Source organism: Salvia hispanica, chromosome 4 (assembly GCF_029641045.1).
Source record: "Salvia hispanica isolate PSC_SH4W2 chromosome 4, Shi_PSC_v1, whole genome shotgun sequence".
Classification (NCBI taxonomy): domain Eukaryota; kingdom Viridiplantae; phylum Streptophyta; class Magnoliopsida; order Lamiales; family Lamiaceae; genus Salvia; species Salvia hispanica.
The window spans coordinates 55,978,200-55,996,691 of NC_142695.1; the positions used below are offsets into that span (position 1 = coordinate 55,978,200).

General features: G+C 36.0%; 4 protein-coding genes across 4 annotated transcripts; all 4 read left to right on the top strand.

Moving 5' to 3' along the window:
* On the top strand, positions 1–1,617 carry LOC148929570 (putative F-box/LRR-repeat protein 9). The gene is made up of 2 exons (XM_089056256.1): positions 1–510; positions 766–1,617. The coding sequence occupies exons 1-2, from the start codon at positions 11–13 to the stop codon at positions 1,337–1,339; spliced, it is 1,074 nt and encodes a 357-aa protein (XP_088912382.1). The 5' UTR covers positions 1–10; the 3' UTR covers positions 1,340–1,617.
* Positions 1,618–3,764: 2,147 nt separating this feature from the next.
* On the top strand, positions 3,765–5,582 carry LOC148929571 (putative F-box/LRR-repeat protein 9). The gene is made up of 3 exons (XM_089056933.1): positions 3,765–3,791; positions 4,271–4,698; positions 4,842–5,582. The coding sequence occupies exons 1-3, from the start codon at positions 3,765–3,767 to the stop codon at positions 5,389–5,391; spliced, it is 1,005 nt and encodes a 334-aa protein (XP_088913059.1). The 3' UTR covers positions 5,392–5,582.
* Positions 5,583–8,129: 2,547 nt separating this feature from the next.
* On the top strand, positions 8,130–9,428 carry LOC148929572 (putative F-box/LRR-repeat protein 9). Its single transcript, XM_089056934.1, has 2 exons — positions 8,130–8,524; positions 8,807–9,428. Exons 1-2 carry the CDS (start codon positions 8,130–8,132, stop codon positions 9,426–9,428), a joined length of 1,017 nt encoding a protein of 338 aa, XP_088913060.1.
* A 7,482-nt stretch (positions 9,429–16,910) lies between these two features.
* Positions 16,911–17,783, top strand: LOC125195430 (putative F-box/LRR-repeat protein 9). The gene is made up of 2 exons (XM_089056935.1): positions 16,911–17,242; positions 17,312–17,783. Exons 1-2 carry the CDS (start codon positions 16,911–16,913, stop codon positions 17,781–17,783), a joined length of 804 nt encoding a protein of 267 aa, XP_088913061.1.
* The last annotated feature ends 709 nt before the right edge of the window (positions 17,784–18,492 follow it).

An 18,492-nucleotide genomic window follows, 5' to 3' on the forward strand; every position in this document is an offset into this window, starting at 1 on the left:
CAGCGCAGGAATGAAATCACCGATAATCCTAACTGAGCCTCCAATTCCGACGGCGGCCGCTTCATCCTCAGCCCCGCCTTCGCCGAAATGGACCGAACTTCCCCAAGATTTGACGGTGAATATATTGCAAAGGCTGCACCCCGAGGAGATACTGATGAGTGCGCAGTTTGTGTGCACTACCTGGTGGAGAGCCTCCAAGGATCCCTTCATGTGGCAAGTCATTCATTTGGATATTCGACGCCGCTCCGCCCGCGATTTCGGGAACATCTGCCGTTGCGAAGCCCGCCAATTTGATAGCCTCTGTGTTTGCTATACCTGTCCCTGCCCAGTCTGCGCAAGTGAGAGAATTTTCCGTTGCGCAGTCAACAGACGTGAGAGGATTTGCTGCTGCTCTGTCGACAAATTTGAGAACATTTCCCGTTGTGCAGTGGATCGTAGTCAGGGACAATTGCTCGATCTAACTCTTGCCGGTTTTAACCTCGATGCCTTGCTAAACTATGTAGTCGACCGGTATAATTCTTTCATTATTGCTCACTTTTTTGGTCAATTAGACTTAGTCGCAGTAATTTATCTCAATGCTTTCGTTTCAATGGAGATTATGATTTATTTTTATTAAGTTTGTTGATGTCGAGTTCTTTACACAGATTACTTTTTATAGTATTAGTTAAATCCGTTAAATTTACAAGTTACTTTACTAATTCGTGTTTGCGGTTAGTACTTATATTTCTTTTCCTAGAATTACTGAATTGGTATATGTTGTGACAGATCAAGTCAGCTTCGATGCCTTAAGCTTGTAGAGTATCTACGTCATGATGAAGAAGGAAGTACTCCTTTGACTCTACATATAACAAAATTGCAACAATTGGAAGAGTTGCACCTTTTCATGAAGCCATGGGTCGATCCCGATGATTTTGAAACCATAGGCATTGCTTGCCCAATGTTGAAATCATTTACATATCACAACTGTCTTACCAGGGGTCCAGATTTCAGAGAGTACGTTGCCGCTATTGGAAAAACCATGCCTAATCTGCACCATCTCCGACTTTGTCAATATATTACTGGAAATAATGTATTGGAACCGATTCTCGATGGCTGCCCCAACCTCAAATCACTTGATCTCAGGCGATGCTCTGGTTTTGATGAACAAGGCAACAGATATTTTGAAAAAGATCTCTGGCTCTATTCCGACTCTATCAGTTTCACGGATTGGGTTAAGAAATGGCAGGATAACTATGATAATGATGTTGTGTATGCTGATGATTTTATACGTGATGGTGCTTGTTGTGATGTTTTTTATTGGACGTCAATTAAGTTGCTAGACTACTTAGCTGATTGGTAGATTTCTTTCTCGTTTCATATCCTCTGCTCACAACTACCATCAAATCTGGTGCTTTAATCTAGCAGCTGAGTTTTGTAGAATTTTGTGAATTTTAATAGCTGGTGGTGGTTCTTTATCAGTGCGTTTTTCTCTTATGTCTCTGAACTAATTTTGGGAAGTCGAGAGGTAACAAAATTTGTTGCTAGATATTGAAATCAATGATTGTATCTTGTTATGAATTTGTACCGATTTTCTTATTCAAATATTCCGTAGTTCTAGAACTTTTATTTATGGTCTCATTCTGTTGTTGTGCATTGTCGCTAATATGTTCTATATATGTTCTACTCTTTTCCCAGATCATGTGACATGTCAGCTTCAATCCACTACTGTTGTAGTGTATGATGTTTATGATATAATCGCTGATGATTTGATTCTAGGAATTAAGAAACACCCACACTTGGAAGAGTTGTGCCTTATAATGAAGCCAATGTGAGGAATTTCACATAATCTTGATGTTATGTTTATGCTTTGAAGATTTAATTTTGGTTATTACTACAAAATTGGAGGAATTTAATCTTTATCTACGGATTTAGACATTGTGCATACTCGGATTGTTTTTATTAAGCCATTTGCAGCTGTGCGGTCAACAAATTCGAGTACCTTGTCCTTCATGCAGTTGATTTAAGCCAGAGACAACTGCTTGAGCTAAGGATTGGCGTCTGAACATCTGCTTGAGTTGCTAGAGCTGATCGGTATATATAATTCTTTCATTTCATATCCTCTGCTCACGTCTAACATCAAATCTGGTGCTTTAATCTAGTAGCTGAGTTTTGTCAAATTTTTGCAGTGAAGCCATACTTTTGTCCCTGATCAGTTTTATAGATCGGCTATTGGAAATTTGGATCGGAAGGATAACTATGATAGTAATTCTGAGTATGTTCGTAATCATGGTTACTTTTGTTGTGATGATATTGAAAGTCAATATTATTGGTTTTGTTGAGAAGGTTTTGATGGTTATTACTACTATTTCTAGTCTTGAATTGAAGATTGCACTGAGGTTTTTTTTTGGAGGTTTCATTGTATCTCCCGTTTTGCTTGGTGTGTAGTGAAATATCATTGCGGCCCCTTCTGATTTCTATCTGTAGCAATGTGATTCTTCCCTCATTTTGAATGCATTTGTATTAGATAAGCAATGTTTGATTATAGGACTTCAATCTTTGATGATTCTGCTTTTTGTTATTGTCCATTTTTTGTTGTTTTCGGAAAAACCTATTGGACTGACTTCTCTGTCTACAACAGATATTGGCTGCCCAGCTGCCCCCACCTTGAGTCACTTGTTCTTCATGGAGATGTTGGTCTTGATCTTGAAGGGCCTCTAGGAAAAAGATGTTCTCACCAAATAAAAGATCTGAGGATCGGTTTAACGGATTGGCTTATGAAACCAATTGTTCAGCGTGCCGATTGGGATGATTATGAAGATGCTTTCGACTAGTGATTTTGAATATGATCGTGATTAGTATTATTAGGATCGTTGTGATAATTTTGATTGTTATTACTACTCTTTTTAGCCTTGAAAATACTTAGGTTGGTGAACGATGATGTTATTTTATTTTAGTTGTTGGCATCATATTTGAGCTTATCTATCCATTTTTTTTAATCCAAATAGTTACATAAAAACAAAAGAAATACAATACTCATTCTACTCCTTCACAATCAAATACGCATAATAGTGCCTATCGAATTCTAACATTGACCATGTCATACAGAATGCTCAATGCTTCTTGTTGTTGATAAGCAACTTTATGCTCACTTTAAGCTGCTTATCAACGACAACGAAGTGTTGGGTTTGGTCGATAAAGCGGACTTCATCAACACTTTGTGTGTCTTTGAAATCTCATATTAGATTCTCACTTTAATTTTTTGTTGTTGTGTTTGATGTTAATGTGCATTTCCATGAGTTAAGAGGAAAAACTCTAATATGGAAGTGTTTTGAATTCGTTTGATAATTCGATGATTCAAATGGAACAAAAAAGATCCTAAATCGGTGAAGTTAGACAATCTTATAAGAAGTGTTGGACAAAAAAGATTAAGCTCGAATTTGGACTTAATGCTTATTGGTCTCAAAATGTACTAATTAATTGTTGGAGATAGAAAACTAATGAAATTTAAGTTATGAACTTTAACTTTCCCATGAAGTGCTCACTATGAATTTTTTGTTGTCTCCGTAGGAATTCAGATAAGCCAAGTCAGAAAAATTTTATGAACTTTCTTACCTTTTTTAACTTTCCCATGAAGTGCTCACTATGAATTTTTTGTTGTCTCCGTAGGAATTCAGATAAGCCAAGTCAGAAAAATTTTACCAGAAAATATTTGGATCGGGTTGGGTCGGGTGGGAATATACACAAATCGAATTAATTCATGACATTATGTGCTATGTTTGAAGTTGATGGGAAATACTGGAAAAATCGAAAAGGTTTATGACTTTTTCAGCAGTGGTCTCTTATAAAAAATTATTTCCTTCGTTTCCTAAAAATAGAAATTTTCAAGGTAAATTCCATACTCTCTAATAAGGTGGTACCAATTTTCAAATAACACACTTTTTTTTCTATTTTCTTAATTTACCAATTTTATATTAAAACTTATGTTGAAAATTCATTTTACAAGGCTGACAGTAGTTCATTTGTGTATATCATTTAGTTTATAGAATATTATGTAGGAGTATAGTAATTTAAAAGCCAAAATAATTTTATTAAAATTAATGGCCATTATAAATAAATTATGGATTTTGCATTCCCATTTCTTACACAATGTGAAACTTTTCTCCAGATATAAACGAATAGGAGAAATAAAAAAAAAATTTAAAATGTCAACTATCATTTCCTACAAATTGACCGCTTATTAAAATAAATGCAATCAAACCATCTTCCCCAAATCAACACATACACCATGTAGCCACGAAACCCTAAAAAATCGAAGAAATTGAAAAGGGGATCTTCGCCGCCGTGGATCGAGCTACCGGAGCATCTGACGGCAGATATTCTGCAGAGGTTGTACACTGAAGAGATAATTGAGAGTGCGCAGTACGTGTGCAAGACTTGGTGGAGAGTCTGCCAGAATCCGGCCACGTGGCGCTCTATTGATTTGGACTATCGCCGTCCCGCCGCCCGCGATTTCGGCAACATTTGCCTTTGCGGGGGCTGCATAGATTATGAGATTTGCCTCAGTGAAGGGGGCTGCAAACATAATGGCGTTTGCCGTTGTTGGGATTACAAATTCGCGTTCCTTGTCCGTCGCGCAGTTGATCTAAGCCAGGGACAACTCCTCCACCTCAAACTTGGCGTTTGGGATTTGTATGACCATCTAAATTGCGTAGCAGATCGGTACAATTCGTTTTCTACAATTTCTTTAATTTTTTGTGTTGTTCTTCAACCTTACTGAAATTTGATTTCCAGTACATAATTGTGATTACTTTTCCCATTCTTAGTCTCTAATATGCTCTATGTATGTTCTACTTTTTCCATAGATCATGTCAGCTTCGAAGCCTTACATTTTTACAGTGTGATGATTACGATTTAAGGAGGTTGATTTTGGGAATTAAGAAACAGCCACTATTGGAAGAGCTGCACCTTATGATGAATCCACGGTTTGGTTTCGATGATTTTGAAACCATTGGGATCGCTTGCCCAATGTTGAAATCGTTTTCATATCATAACTGTTTGAGCAAACGTTATTCAGATTTTCCAAAGCATGCTGAAGCAATTGGAAAAACTATGCCTAATCTGCGTCATCTCCGACTTTGTGAAGATCGGATGGGATATGAGGGACTGGAAGCGATTGTCTATGGCTGCCCCCACCTCAAATCACTTGATCTTCGGCTATGCTCCGCATTTGAAAGAGTCTCTGATTCTGGCCAAAGAAGTTCTGCTCGGGAAAGAAAAGATCTGTGGCTCCATACTGACTCTGTTAGTTTAATGGATTGGATAAAGAAACGGAAGGATAGCTATGATATTGATTCTGAATATGTTGTTCGCCGTTACTATCGGTGCGATGAGATTCGAGGTGAATATTATTAGTTGTTACGGAGGTTTTGGTGGTTATTACTATTTCTAGTCTTGAAGGTCGTAATGAGATGTTGTTGGAGACTTCATTATATCTCTAATCTCCCATTTTGCTTGGTATGTATGTAGTGAGATATCAATGAACCCCTTTTTGTCTTTTATTATATCAATGTACATCTTATGACGCTGCCCTCATTTTGAGGCTACCAAACTCCTTCAGTTATACAATATTGAGGATGATTATGCTTTTGTTATCGTCCATATTTGTTATTTTCGAACACCTATTGTATACTCCCTTCTGATTATATATTCTTATAATTAATTCATTTTTTCGAGTTTCGAATTTCATCCCTAGTAATTTGGCAACAATGTCTAACAATCTCGATGTTTCTATAAAAATTTCAGCATTATACTCATTATCTTATCTTATTGAATTTTGATTTTTAGTACATCAGTATCTCTGTTTATATTTCCACATAACATTTCCTTCTCCCTAAATAGACTATGATTTATTGCCCATAAGAAAATTTATTGAATTAAGTTTCCTCGAATGTGTTAATTATAAAAAATATTGATAATGTAAATAATTTCTCTACTAAATCTATATACAAGAAAATTTAAGAAAATAAGGAGTGCTCAATTTTTTTCTATAATTCGAAAATGTTGAAGTCCGAATTCGGCATGTCGAAGGCGCCGGATTCCTCCGCCGCACCTCCATGGATCGAACTGCCGGAGGATTTGACGGCGAATATCCTGCAAGATGCACGCTGAACAGAGACTGGGGAGTGCACAGCTAGTGTGCAGTACATGGCGGAGAGTCTGCAAAAATCCCTCCATGTGGCGCGTTATTGATTTGGACTATGGACGTAGCAGAATTTGACATCATTTGCCGCTGCGCTGTGGATCATAGCCAATGACAGTTGATCGAGCTCAAGGTTATCAATGTGGAAGAAATTGCTAAGTGCTTGAACTGACTTTGGCAGGTTAGATCATGATGATAGATTAATAGTAGGGATTGTCATACAATGTTGCTAAAATGTGTCATACAAGGCCATCGAAAAATTACAGAATTGGTTGCTAGATATTGAGATTTACATGCTATGAGTTCAATGGATGTAGTTAGTTTATCTTCTTCTTATAACAATCTCGTCCTTATTTCTATATAATTTTCAGCTTATATGATGACATTATGCTCATTAATTTTGATTTGCGTACATCATGTGATTGTTTTGTCATCGACGTTACTGCTCTTTGTACAAAGTAAACATTCCAGATGTGGTGATTTGTAGTTTAGAACCTATGGCTCCATTCTTTCGTTCTGCTTAGTAACTAATATGCTCTATGTACTAATCTTTTCACAGATTATGTCAGCTTCGATGCCTTACTGTTGTAGTGTATGATGATTATGATTTAATCGCAGATGATTTGGTTCTGAAAATTACGAAACAGCCACATTAGGAAGAGTTGCACCTTATGATGAATCCAATGCTTATATCCAACGATTTTGAAACCATTGGGATCGCTTGCCCAATGTTGAAATCATTTTCATATCACAATTGTTTGGTTAAAGACTATAAAGTTACAAAAATTTCAGGGGATGTGGTAGCAATTGGACAAAACAAGCCTAATCTCTGGCATCCACGACTTTGTGAATATCAAAAGGGATATAAGTGACTGAAAGCGACTCTCAATGACTGTCTCCACCTCAAATCACTTGATCTTCGGCTATGCTCCGGTTTTGACAAAGTCAACGAAGTTGCTAAGAGATATTCTTATTCTGATTATGGACTAAGACGTTCCAAGCAAAGAAAAGATCTGTGGCTCCATAACCTGACTTTATTAGTGTTCCATTATCCAATCCATAAAACCCTGACTTTATTAGTTTTATGGATTGGATAATGGAACAGAAGGATAACTATGTCTATGATATTGATTCTGAATATATTCGTAGTTACTCTATATGTTATTGTCCATTTTTGTTGTCGTGCTTACTCTTTCAGACACATTGCGTACTCTTTTTTTGTAGTAGCAATTTAAATTTGACACCTATTGTGCTTAAATGTTCTAACATGATAATTCTGCTGAATAAACTTATCAAGTCATACTTCGGTGCATATTATTTCAAAATTATACTCCATCCGTTTCTAAAAATTTGTCAATTTTTTTTTCTTATCCATCTCATAAAATTTGTTACATATCATCTTTTTTTATCATTTTTTTTATAGTGGATCCTGCAGTCTACTAATTCACATTTTATTACAAAACTACTATTGTATTTAAAATTAAAATTCATATTTCATTAATTTTTTCAACAGAAATTATGACAAAATTTAAGAGACATAGAGAATAGTACTACCTCCATCCCACTCAAAATGTCGAACTGTCATTTTAATTTATCCAACTTAAAATATTTTATTTCCACATTTAAAAAACAAAGTCCACTCTATCTCTCCTCATAAATATCAAAATTACTTTATCTAGTAAACTCAAATAAAATACGTATACTTAAATGACACATCACATGACACGTCCAGTGTTGTTAGACGTAATCAATTAAATGCAAGATTTTTGTTTGTCGACATCGAAATTAATTGTCCAGTTGTATTATTTTTTCCATTCTATTAAAACAAGCATACGAAGGGTCGTGAGCAGTTGAACCGAGTAATCACTTATATCATCAATCATCATTCACTAATTCTATATGTATATAAAGTATACTCATTCATGGAAACCAAACCCTAAGGATATAGGAGATGTTGAGCACGGGAAAGAAATCCGAATCCAGACAGCCGATAGTCAAAACTGCACCGTCAATTCCCACGGTGGCCGCCTCTTCATCATCCTCAAACGCGCCGCCGCTTCTATTATCGCCGCCATGGACTGAACTGCCGGATGATTTGACGGCGAACATCCTGCAAAGGCTGGACGCTCAAGAGAGATTGGAGAGTGCGCAGTTAGTGTGTTCTACATGGTGGAGAGCCTGCAAGAATCCTGCCATGTGGCGCGTCATTGATTTCTCTATCCCGCGGTGCCAGTACAGCGAATTTCAGAACGTCCTCCGTTGCGCAATTGATCGTAGCCAGGGACAACTGGTCGAGCTAAAGATTACCGGTACCGCATATGATTGGCCACATTACATCTCCGAGCGGTATAATTCTTCCATTTGCTCAACGTGCTTTTTTTGCTCTACGTTTTATGGAGGTGTTGATTTATTATTATCAAAGTTTATTTGTGGTGATTTATTCATAGCATCTGTGTTTTATCTCCTTCAATATATCATGTGACTGTTTTGTTCTCATTGTTAGTGTTCTTAATTAATTTGTAGTAGTACAACCTTGATATTCCTTGTGTAGTGATTCTTGCTTTTAGAACCTCCGTTTTTTGTTGTACCTGAATCACTGATATGGTTTATGTTTGTCTCTTTTGACAGATCTAGTCAGCTTCGATGCCTTACACTTGTAGACTTTTATACAGATGATTTGTGTTTTGCAATAGAAAAACTTCCACGGTTGGAAGAGTTGCACCTTTACATGTCTAATACTCTTTTTCCTGGAGATTTTGAAACCTTTGGCATCTCATGCCCCATGTTGAAATCGTTTACATATAGCAACAATTCGACTGAGCATGGTGAAATTTCTGACCATGCTGTAGCAATTGGGAAAACCATGCCTAATCTGTGCTATCTCCGACTTAATGGACATCGAATAGAAAATTACGGTCTGGAAGCAATTCTTGATGGATGTTCTAAACTAGAATTACTTGATCTTGGGGAATGCTCTGGTCTTGATCTACGAGGTGATTTAAGTGAAAGATGTTTTGAGCAAATAAATGATCTGAGGCTCCCTTCTATTCAGAAAATGATTCACTGTGATTGGGATTATGACAGTGAATCATCGGATGCTTGGAATCCTAACTACGATCCCTACTTTGGTTTCTACCATGACAACTACTCCAATGGTGATAGTGATTATGATAGTGATTTCGAATATAATTGGGCTAATAGTAATAGGAATGTCGATTATTCTTGGCTTAATACGAATCGTAGATGGTGAAATATTACTCGTATGTAACTGCCATTTAGGCAACAAAACTGGTCTCAATGTTGCCCAAGTTGTAGGGAGTGAATTGTGTCCAATCCTTTTGTTATCTCTTAATATATCTATTTGTCTTGTTTGACTTAAATTTCCAAGATGTTTTTAAATGGAGTATGCTATTATTAATGGTGCTTTTTGTTGTGATTTTTTTATTGGAGTTACTTGAATTGTGATTTATATTTAAATGGATTCTCACTATTCCCCTCCTGGTAAGACTTTCATAAAAGCATTTAGCCATTTACAATGATAATACTATTTATGAAACGATGTATTTAGACATTGCGCATGCTCGAAATGCTTTTATGAAGTTGTTAATTCGTTTGTATGGATACGATAATTTATTACAATTTGCCTCCCATTTAAGTATAAAAAAGATCCATTCTATTAATTCCTGAAATCTGCTATTAGTCATATTGTTTGTTCAACTTTAATGCTTTGAGTATTTTCCTTGTGGTGGTTAGTTGAATCTTCACTACAAAAAAAACGCTAATTACCAAGGGATTTACTAACAACAAAATATCCATCGGAATTTACCCAAGGATTACCAAGGGATTTACCGCTGGTAACTTTCCCAACGTTATTTCCAACGTTTTTGCCACGGACTTTGTCAGTTTATTTTACCAACAGAATTTTCCGTGGGTAAAGCTATTATTTTAATAATCATTAATTTGTGAATTAATTTCCGAGGGCAACATCCGTGGGAAAATTAAAATGCTATATTCCATTTTTAATCATTAATTTGTGAATTTAATTTCCGAGGGCCATTATCCGTGGGAAAATTAAAATGCACTATTCCGCTTTTTTACTTTAACCCTAGCTCTCTTCTACCCCGTTTCGACCGTTCTACTTCTCAGCTCTGTGAAATCAAAAATTGCTCGGTTTCTCCTCCAATCTGAAATTGATATCTCCAATCTGTGAAAATTGCTCGGTTCTCAATCTCCAATCTGTGAAAATTGCTTTGAAGCTTGTGTATTTAACTGCGAGGAAGGAGAGAGAAGGAGAGAGAGAGCTGTCGTTTTTTCCCACACTGATTTGGTGATTCCTCTCTTCTTTTCTGCGGTTTACTTTGGGAATTCTCCACATTTTTCTGCTTTATTTGTGCATTTCTTTCTATCTCTCCAACTCTGTCAATTTTCGTCCATGAGTGGGTGTGCATTTTCTCATTCTCGTCCAACTCTGTCATTCTAGTTTGATGCATTTGATTTTTAGTTCAGAATTAGTATACATTGCATTAGAAGGTTGTGGTGTTCACAGACATTTCTCAGTTGACAGTAGAATGCCCTTTTCTCATTGCGTTAGTTTATGAAAAACTCTCAAACTAATAGAATCCATCAAGGCTATGGAAATTATTTCACATTGATGTGACTCTCATAAGCTATATCTCTGCGTTTGATACGTTGATTTGTGGATAGCGGAGAAACTTCTCAGTGGGAAGCAAAAGAGCATATTTGTATGACCTTCATGTTCTAGCTATTTGTATGATTTTCATGTTCTAGCGATCTCTGTATGTAGCATTGCTTTGGCCGGGACTTAAAAATTGTGGTGTTTGCATTCATTGTTATTAATGCTAAGAGCTTCTTTATACTACCGTATAAGTTAAACTCATTGTTCAGTAGAGCTTCTTTATACTTCTCATGTGTAACCCTTTTTCTGTCCAAATACATTCGCAAGGCTGCCACTGAGGAGGAAAGGACATTGGTAATGATAAGAAGTTATGGACTAATAGCTGCTTTGATAAATGAACTCTTTTTGTACTAATGATTATTTGTTGCTGCTAATCATTAACTTTAATTATGTTGGCAGATAGTCTTGCTTTTGCTTGCTTTTATTTGAACTCTTTGGTCCATCGAAGAATGAATGAGGAGAAAATGTCAGCTGCTTGATCAAATATAGATGGTTCATTCTATGATTTCTTTTGGTTTTGGTGTTATAAGTTACATGTCAAAAGCAAGGTATATTACACTGACACAATACACATTTGTAATCATCAATTTCCTTAAGTTGGCTTGTTATATTGATGTTAATTTATGTATCACATAAATCACATGGTTTTGCTAACTCTTCTCATAACCTTTTCTTTTTACCCCTGTAGTCGATGATTCTTCCAATTCAGTATTTCAACATTGGACTCATGCATTTTATTTCTTTAATTGCCTTGCATTAATAATTGATTTGGGACTAGTTTGGCTTAAAATAAAATAAAATGTAAAAGTTAAAAATCGAGTGATAAAAGTATTAACTCAGTTCAGTTTTTTCCAGTTTGCAGTTGCATCCTTAATTGCTGATAAATCTAGCACGAGGCTTATCAAAATTGCTCGAGTGGATTCACTTAGGCTGTACTTGGGCTTTTTCTTTTTTAAAAATAAACCTCCCTCAGTCCCTCAAAACCACTGCCCATAATGCAATTTTAGTTTGTGCCCCAAAACATTGCTTATTCCAGTTTCGTGTATTTTCTCCTTACCATATAAACTTATTTACATAAAACCAAGCCCTTACATAACACCTATGCACTTGTATAACATTTATTAAAACCTGTGTAAAAAATAAATGGACAGTGAAGAACAGATGTAGTACCATTTTATTTTGTGCTCATCTGCTACTTGATTATGCTCTATAGGCAATGGACTAGGCTTCGGAGCAAGGCTTAATTCTGATAGAAGGATTTGGGCCTACTTATGCAACTTCCACGGTGAGGAACACTATTGCAAAATACTGACTTTTATTACATTCCAGCGATTGTTAACTAATATCTGAGATGACATTCCATTTCCCCTGAAAGAGAGATTTATGATACTCATACGAAGTACTAGTATAATTCTTGTAGTTAAAGTAACAATAACCAGAATATTTCAGGCTGCTTCTTTTTAATTTCTAGCTGCATTTGTCTTTTGACATGTAATTCATAACACCATTATATATAATGTAGAATAGCCATGCCACTGATGATATGTAGCTTCAATCAGTAACCTGAACATCATTGGATTTTGATGATATGCAGCTGAATTGATTTATCCATTATACTTAAGATTTTGTCATAACTTGAGATTTTGGTGATGCTTGTCAAATGTACCTGATTATTGGTTTGATTTGTCAAATGATAAGTGCTCATTCTTCTTTCTTACTTTTTCTAATTTGAGTTGAAAGAATAAAAAATCAGGTTTATTTGTTGATTTTTGTTCTAGAATTACAACATATGCTAGGTACATTCAAGCCTTTGCCTTTAATCCTGAGACTGCCATTATTTGCAAAACTGCCTTATTTATGATGTTTTAGTTTGATACAAAGGAATTATAAGAATGGTGTGTTGTTTACCTTTTTGTGTAACAGTGACTTGCTGGAATTGGAATTGAGTGTGTATAGAAGACGAATAAGACTGCCTCTTCTTTGATCCTTCTTTTTTCTAATCTTCCTATCGTTCCACTTGCTTGAGAAATCATTGTTGATAGTGTGTGTGCCAGAAAGTAGAAAAAATATCTATATCAACCGTTTACTTGAGAAAAAAAGAGAAAATCGTTAGGGTCTAGAACATAATCAGTGGGCCACTAAATTCACATTGTGTGAAATCAACGAACAGATAAACATTGGATTCTTTTATTTTCATTTTAAACCAATTACATGAGATGCATTTATGGAATAATTTAGACTCGGATTTCATTTTAATTGCTCTTACAATCTGATTATGTGAGCTTGGAGATCTTAGGACTATTTGTAACTTGCTAGTCATTACACATATGAAAACCAACATTCTTCGTGTATGCTAAAACTTGTTGTGTTTGGTAAGCATGACGGTGGCGCTGATGCTGTGAAATAAACAGTGTTGAAGGTGGTTTAGACTTTATACTTTATAATTAATCCTTCGTGAAATCAGTTACTGATTATAGCCCTTATTGGACCAAGAAAGAAACACATGCCGTATTGGAAATATCATATCAGCATGTAAGTACTCTAGCAGGTCTTGGAAATGTTGTGACTTTTGCTCATTATGCGCAACATACCAATGAATTTATGTTTATGGCACCTACTGAAGTAAAATAATGAAGCTGTTGAAATATTGGTGCAAATGATGCAGTTTATTTTTAAAAGTTTGTTACTGTTCAGAAAGAAAATGCTAGTTATTGATGAAACATAGAAGATATGGCTAGTTATAGATGAATACATTCATCTCCTGATTGAAATATTTATGTTTATTGCATCTTAATAATCATAATGAGTAACTAGTTTTCCAGATTGCATCTCTTGTATTGTGCCGTTTGAAAGTTTAACTGTGGAGATTTGGGGATATCAAAGTATACTTCCGTTTGAAAGTTTATTGTGTGTATTAACTTTGCAGGAGTCGTAGGAACTAAAAAATCTGATTTGTGTTTGAGATTTTATTTGAGGAGCAAATTTAGGAGATTTAGAGATTAAAGTTAAAGTGAAGATATAAGCTCTAAAGGTAAATCTCTTTTATTTTTATTTTAGTTATCTTGGAACATGTCTGCCATGATTGTATTCATTATTTAGGAGCATGCCTAGGGTGTTAGAAATTGGTGGCTAGGCTGGGGTGGAGCTTTGCCGGCTCCATCGACCCGATGTTGTGAAGAAGTGACTGGATATGTTGATTTTGTGCTATTGTATGCCATTTGTTGATTTTATCATGCTTTAGACATGTATATATGTATTGAAGCTTGACTTGAAGTGTGAGAAATTGTTCAAGTGAACTTATGCGCTAAGTTGATTTAAGTGAATGTAAACCTGTTTAACTAGGATTACAACAATGAGTAGAAATCGTGAGTGGATGTATAGCCGTTTTCTTCCTAGTGGCAATTACAATCCAGAATTTGTGGAGGGGCTGGACAGTTTCATCAAGTTTGCAAGTAGTAAACCTGCATACATGGACATAGATAAAATAAGGTGTCCATGTAAAAAATGTGATAACAAGTGCTACAGAGATACAGATGAAGTTCAGTATCACATTTCTAGGTTTGGTTTTGTTAAAAATTACCACATATGGAGGTTTCAAGGCGAAAGCTTAGTGGAATCAGAATCGGCTGCCACCACAGATATGAATTTTGATGCCGGGGTATCTACTACATACCACACAATGGTATTTGACGCTTATTCCCAATTTGATGAAGAGGACATAGAAGAAGAGCCACCGAATGACAAAGCCAAGCAACTTTATGATATGTTGAATGCTGCAGATAGTGAGTTATGGCCTGGTTGCAAGAGGCATTCACAATTGTCATTTGTGGTTCGATTAATGAGTCTTAAGGCAGAGTATCACTGGCCAGAGAGATGCTATGATCGGCTAACTGAATTGATAAAAGAGGGTTTGCCCGATGAGAACTTATTACCAAATAATTTCTATAGCACGAAAAAGTTGTTGCGTGGCATGGGATTACCTGTTGAAAAGATTGATTGTTGTCCAAATAGCTGCATGATTTTTTGGCGGGATGATAGTGAATTACAGAGCTGCAGATACTGTGGGAGTTCGCGCTTTAAAGAACATGTACAATCCCACAAGAACAAACAAGTGTACTATTTTCCTCTGCAAAGATGTACTATTTTCCTCTCATCCCTCGACTACAGAGATTGTATGCATCAAAAACTACCGCACACGAAATGCGTTGGCATGCTTCTTCACCAGATGATGGAGTGATGCGACATCCTGCAGACATCTGTTTGCTTGTGGCGAAGGGCCACTGTTCAGGTCTTAATATCCTTGAATGCTAATTTTACACGTATAAATTTGTTATTATTTAGGCGAAAGTGAAAGCTATTGCTGCAACAAAGGGTGACAATCCAAATTTGAGCAAGATTTTCATAGATGATGTTCTTGGAGGCAAGCTCGACAAGAAAAAGAGGATGATAGGGGCAGGAAACTTTGCAAAACGCCTCATGTGTAACAACTCGACACAAAACCCCTCAGCTGGCTTGGATCCTTCCATTGTGGACCGAATACGAGATGGATTGCAACAGGAAATGATGGCTAAAATGGAGCTAGAATTGCTTAAGGAAAGACGCGAGCGAAAACTGGAGATGGAAGAGATGATGAAGCGGTTTATGTCCAAGCTACCCCAACAATCAAGTCACACTCCTGTTGTTGATGATGACGACGATGATGATGATGCTACTAGCTAGATTTGATGATGATGATGCTACTAGCTAGATTTGATGATGATGATGCTGTTGCTGCTGCAATTAGTTATTAGAATTGATGTCTCACAAACTAACTTCTAAACTTGATACTCTATGCTTCCTTTTGATTCGTACAATATTGGTTATGTTTTGGTGAAGAATTCTGAAGTTTATCTATTGTGATTCTTATTTTGTTGGTCATTATTTATTTGTTATAGATTTAATTATATAGCTAGAAGCATGATATTGTATAATTGGGCATGATGAAAAGTGAAATGGGGCTGTATAAAATTTCTGCATTATTACCAACGGTCAACTACCGTTGGTAATTCTCTAAACCATAATCTACAGTTACCAACGGACAACTGCCGTTGGAAATCCCCTAAACCATAACCCTAGATTTACCAAGGGATTTGCCGTTGGAAATTTTTCCAACGGCAAATATCCCTTGGTAAAAAAATTTGCGACGTGCCTTTTTCTCACGTCTGGTGTCCCTTGGTAATCCCTTAGTATCACAGTTTTCCAACGGATAATTTGATTTTACCCACGGATTTTGCCGTTGGTAATTAGCGTGTTTTTTGTAGTGCTTGTTTCATTGGTGGCACAATAATTTATGTAGTGGTGTTTAATATAATTTAAACTATTAATAGTAAAGTAGAGAGTGAGTAAAGTAAAAAAAGGAAATAGAGAATTAAGTAAGAAAGATGATAAAGTAGAAGAGATAAGGGGATAAAGTAAGAGAGAGAAGTGAATTGATTGTTGTCAAAAAATGAAACATCTTACTTAGGCTGGGACGGAGGGAAGTACTGTACAAAATTAGTAAAGTAAGAGAGATACAGAGAAAAAAAGTAATTAAATTATTGTTAGTAAAAATTGAGTCACATCTCATTAGAAAGGAAAGACTTTCCAAAATTAGAAAACGTATATTGCGGGATGAACTAAAAAGAAAAAAGTAAATATTCTTATGAAAATTGAGACATATTATCACCATTATTCCCTATTTTATTTTATCATTTTTATAAAACTGAGTATAAAAAGTGATTGGGATGGAGCGCGTATAATAAAAGAGCCTAATCACACTTTGATAATTAAAGTGACGCCGTATGAGTCTTCACTTCATTCTAAATCCTTATTAATTAACCTTGAAAGCTCAAACTCATTTATTCAATTTGTCTTATTAATTGAATTGAAATCAGGAATAGGTATAGTCACTTATTTCAATTTTCAAAACAATGCATTAATTAATTATTCATCACCCCACCAATATATATCCACACCACACCAAGATTTAGATATTCAACAGAGCCCTAAATATTGAACATGTCTATCAACGTGGCTGTCTCTTCATCATCCTCAGCCGCGCCACCACCGCCTCGATGGATTGATCTGCCAGAGGATTTGACGGCGAATATCCTCCAAAGGTTGGGTGCTGAAGAGATATTGATGAGTGCACAGGCAGTGTGCACTACATGGTGGAGAGTCTGCAAGAATCCTGCCATGTGGCGCGTTATTGATTTGGATTCTCGACAATGCGCGGCCAACAAATTTGAAATGATTTGTCGTAGCGCAGTGGATCGTAGCCAGGGACAATTGGTCAAGCTAAAGCTTGTCTATTTTGAAGGGATTGTGTTGCTCAACTACATAGCTCAGCGGTAGAATTCTTCTTTCCTTAAATTTGCTCTAACAACAATATTTGGAGGTTAATTTTCTCTTTTTGACAGATCAAGTCAGCTTCGAAGCATGACACTTTCAAACTGTAATCCAGCAGGAAATGCTTTGACAGAGACAATAAAAAAGCTTCCACATTTGGAAGAGTTGCATCTTTTCATAACATCAACTCTTGATCCCATAAATTGTGAAACCATTGGCATGTCTTGCCCTATGTTGACCTCTTTTGCATATACACGCTGCTGGGGCATGCCTTTGGAGTTTTCACGTCAAGCTGTAGCAATTGGAAAAACCATGCCTAATCTCCGGCATCTCAAGCTTTCTGAATATTTTCGTTTCGGTGAGAATGGACGGAAAGCGATTCTCGACGGATGCCTCCACCTTGAATTGCTTCATCTCGGGGGACGTTGTTATCGTGTTCTGCCAGGGGATTTAGGCAAAAGATGTTTTGAGCTAATAAGTGATAATTCTGAGATTGAGTTGTCGTTTCGAGAGAAATTGTCTTGTATCTTGAGTCTTGAGTGATAGTTACGTTGTTGAGTCTTGAGTGAAGATGATTCAATTTTATGTGATGCGTGCTTATGAATTAAGGATGACTTTTATGTAGTTCGTGAGCATTAATCATGAGACTTTTATTTTATTTTATTTTATTTTTTAGACTCGTATTTTGTTTGTACTATTCATTACTAGTTTATAGAGTTGTTGTCAGAAAGACTAAGAAGTTTAATTTGATTAAATACTGATTCATCCAAACAGTGGTGTAAGGAAGTGTACTGATAATCATAACCAAGTACTCTTAATTAATTTCAAATCATGAAATTAACAACTATATCAATATTAACTAAGCTATCGTTAATAACTATATGAACACTATCGTTTTCCTAGACATAAACATTGAAATAATAGTACTCCCTCCGTTCCATAGTAGTGGAGGCATTTCTTTTCGGCACGGACATTAAGAAAAAGTTGTGTTAGATGAGTTAAGTAAACGACAAAATAAAGTAGGAAATGAAAAAGGTAGAGAGATGTAGAGAGAATAAAGTAAGAGAGAGTAAAGTAGGTGGAAAGAAATGTATTTACTTTTACCAAAAAAAGGAAATGACTCTACTACTATGGAACGTGCCAAAATGGCAAAATGACTCTACTACTATGAACGGAGGGAGTATTATTCTTCAACCTTTCTGAATTTTGATTTTCAGTAATTCATGTGATTGTTTATTTCTTGGTATTACTG

Excerpts from the sequence above, each read along its gene's own strand:
- LOC148929572 (XM_089056934.1), top strand. The coding sequence starts at position 8,130 with ATGTTGAGCACGGGAAAGAAATCCGAATCCAGACAGCCGATAGTCAAA. Across the intron at positions 8,525-8,806 it reads CCACATTACATCTCCGAGCG|ATCTAGTCAGCTTCGATGCC; the intron begins GTATAATTCTTC and ends CTCTTTTGACAG.
- LOC125195430 (XM_089056935.1), top strand. The coding sequence starts at position 16,911 with ATGTCTATCAACGTGGCTGTCTCTTCATCATCCTCAGCCGCGCCACCA. Across the intron at positions 17,243-17,311 it reads CTCAACTACATAGCTCAGCG|ATCAAGTCAGCTTCGAAGCA; the intron begins GTAGAATTCTTC and ends TCTTTTTGACAG.
- LOC148929570 (XM_089056256.1), top strand. The coding sequence starts at position 11 with ATGAAATCACCGATAATCCTAACTGAGCCTCCAATTCCGACGGCGGCC. Across the intron at positions 511-765 it reads CTAAACTATGTAGTCGACCG|ATCAAGTCAGCTTCGATGCC; the intron begins GTATAATTCTTT and ends ATGTTGTGACAG.
- LOC148929571 (XM_089056933.1), top strand. The coding sequence starts at position 3,765 with ATGGGAAATACTGGAAAAATCGAAAAG. Across the intron at positions 3,792-4,270 it reads ATACTGGAAAAATCGAAAAG|CCACGAAACCCTAAAAAATC; the intron begins GTTTATGACTTT and ends TACACCATGTAG. Across the intron at positions 4,699-4,841 it reads CTAAATTGCGTAGCAGATCG|ATCATGTCAGCTTCGAAGCC; the intron begins GTACAATTCGTT and ends CTTTTTCCATAG.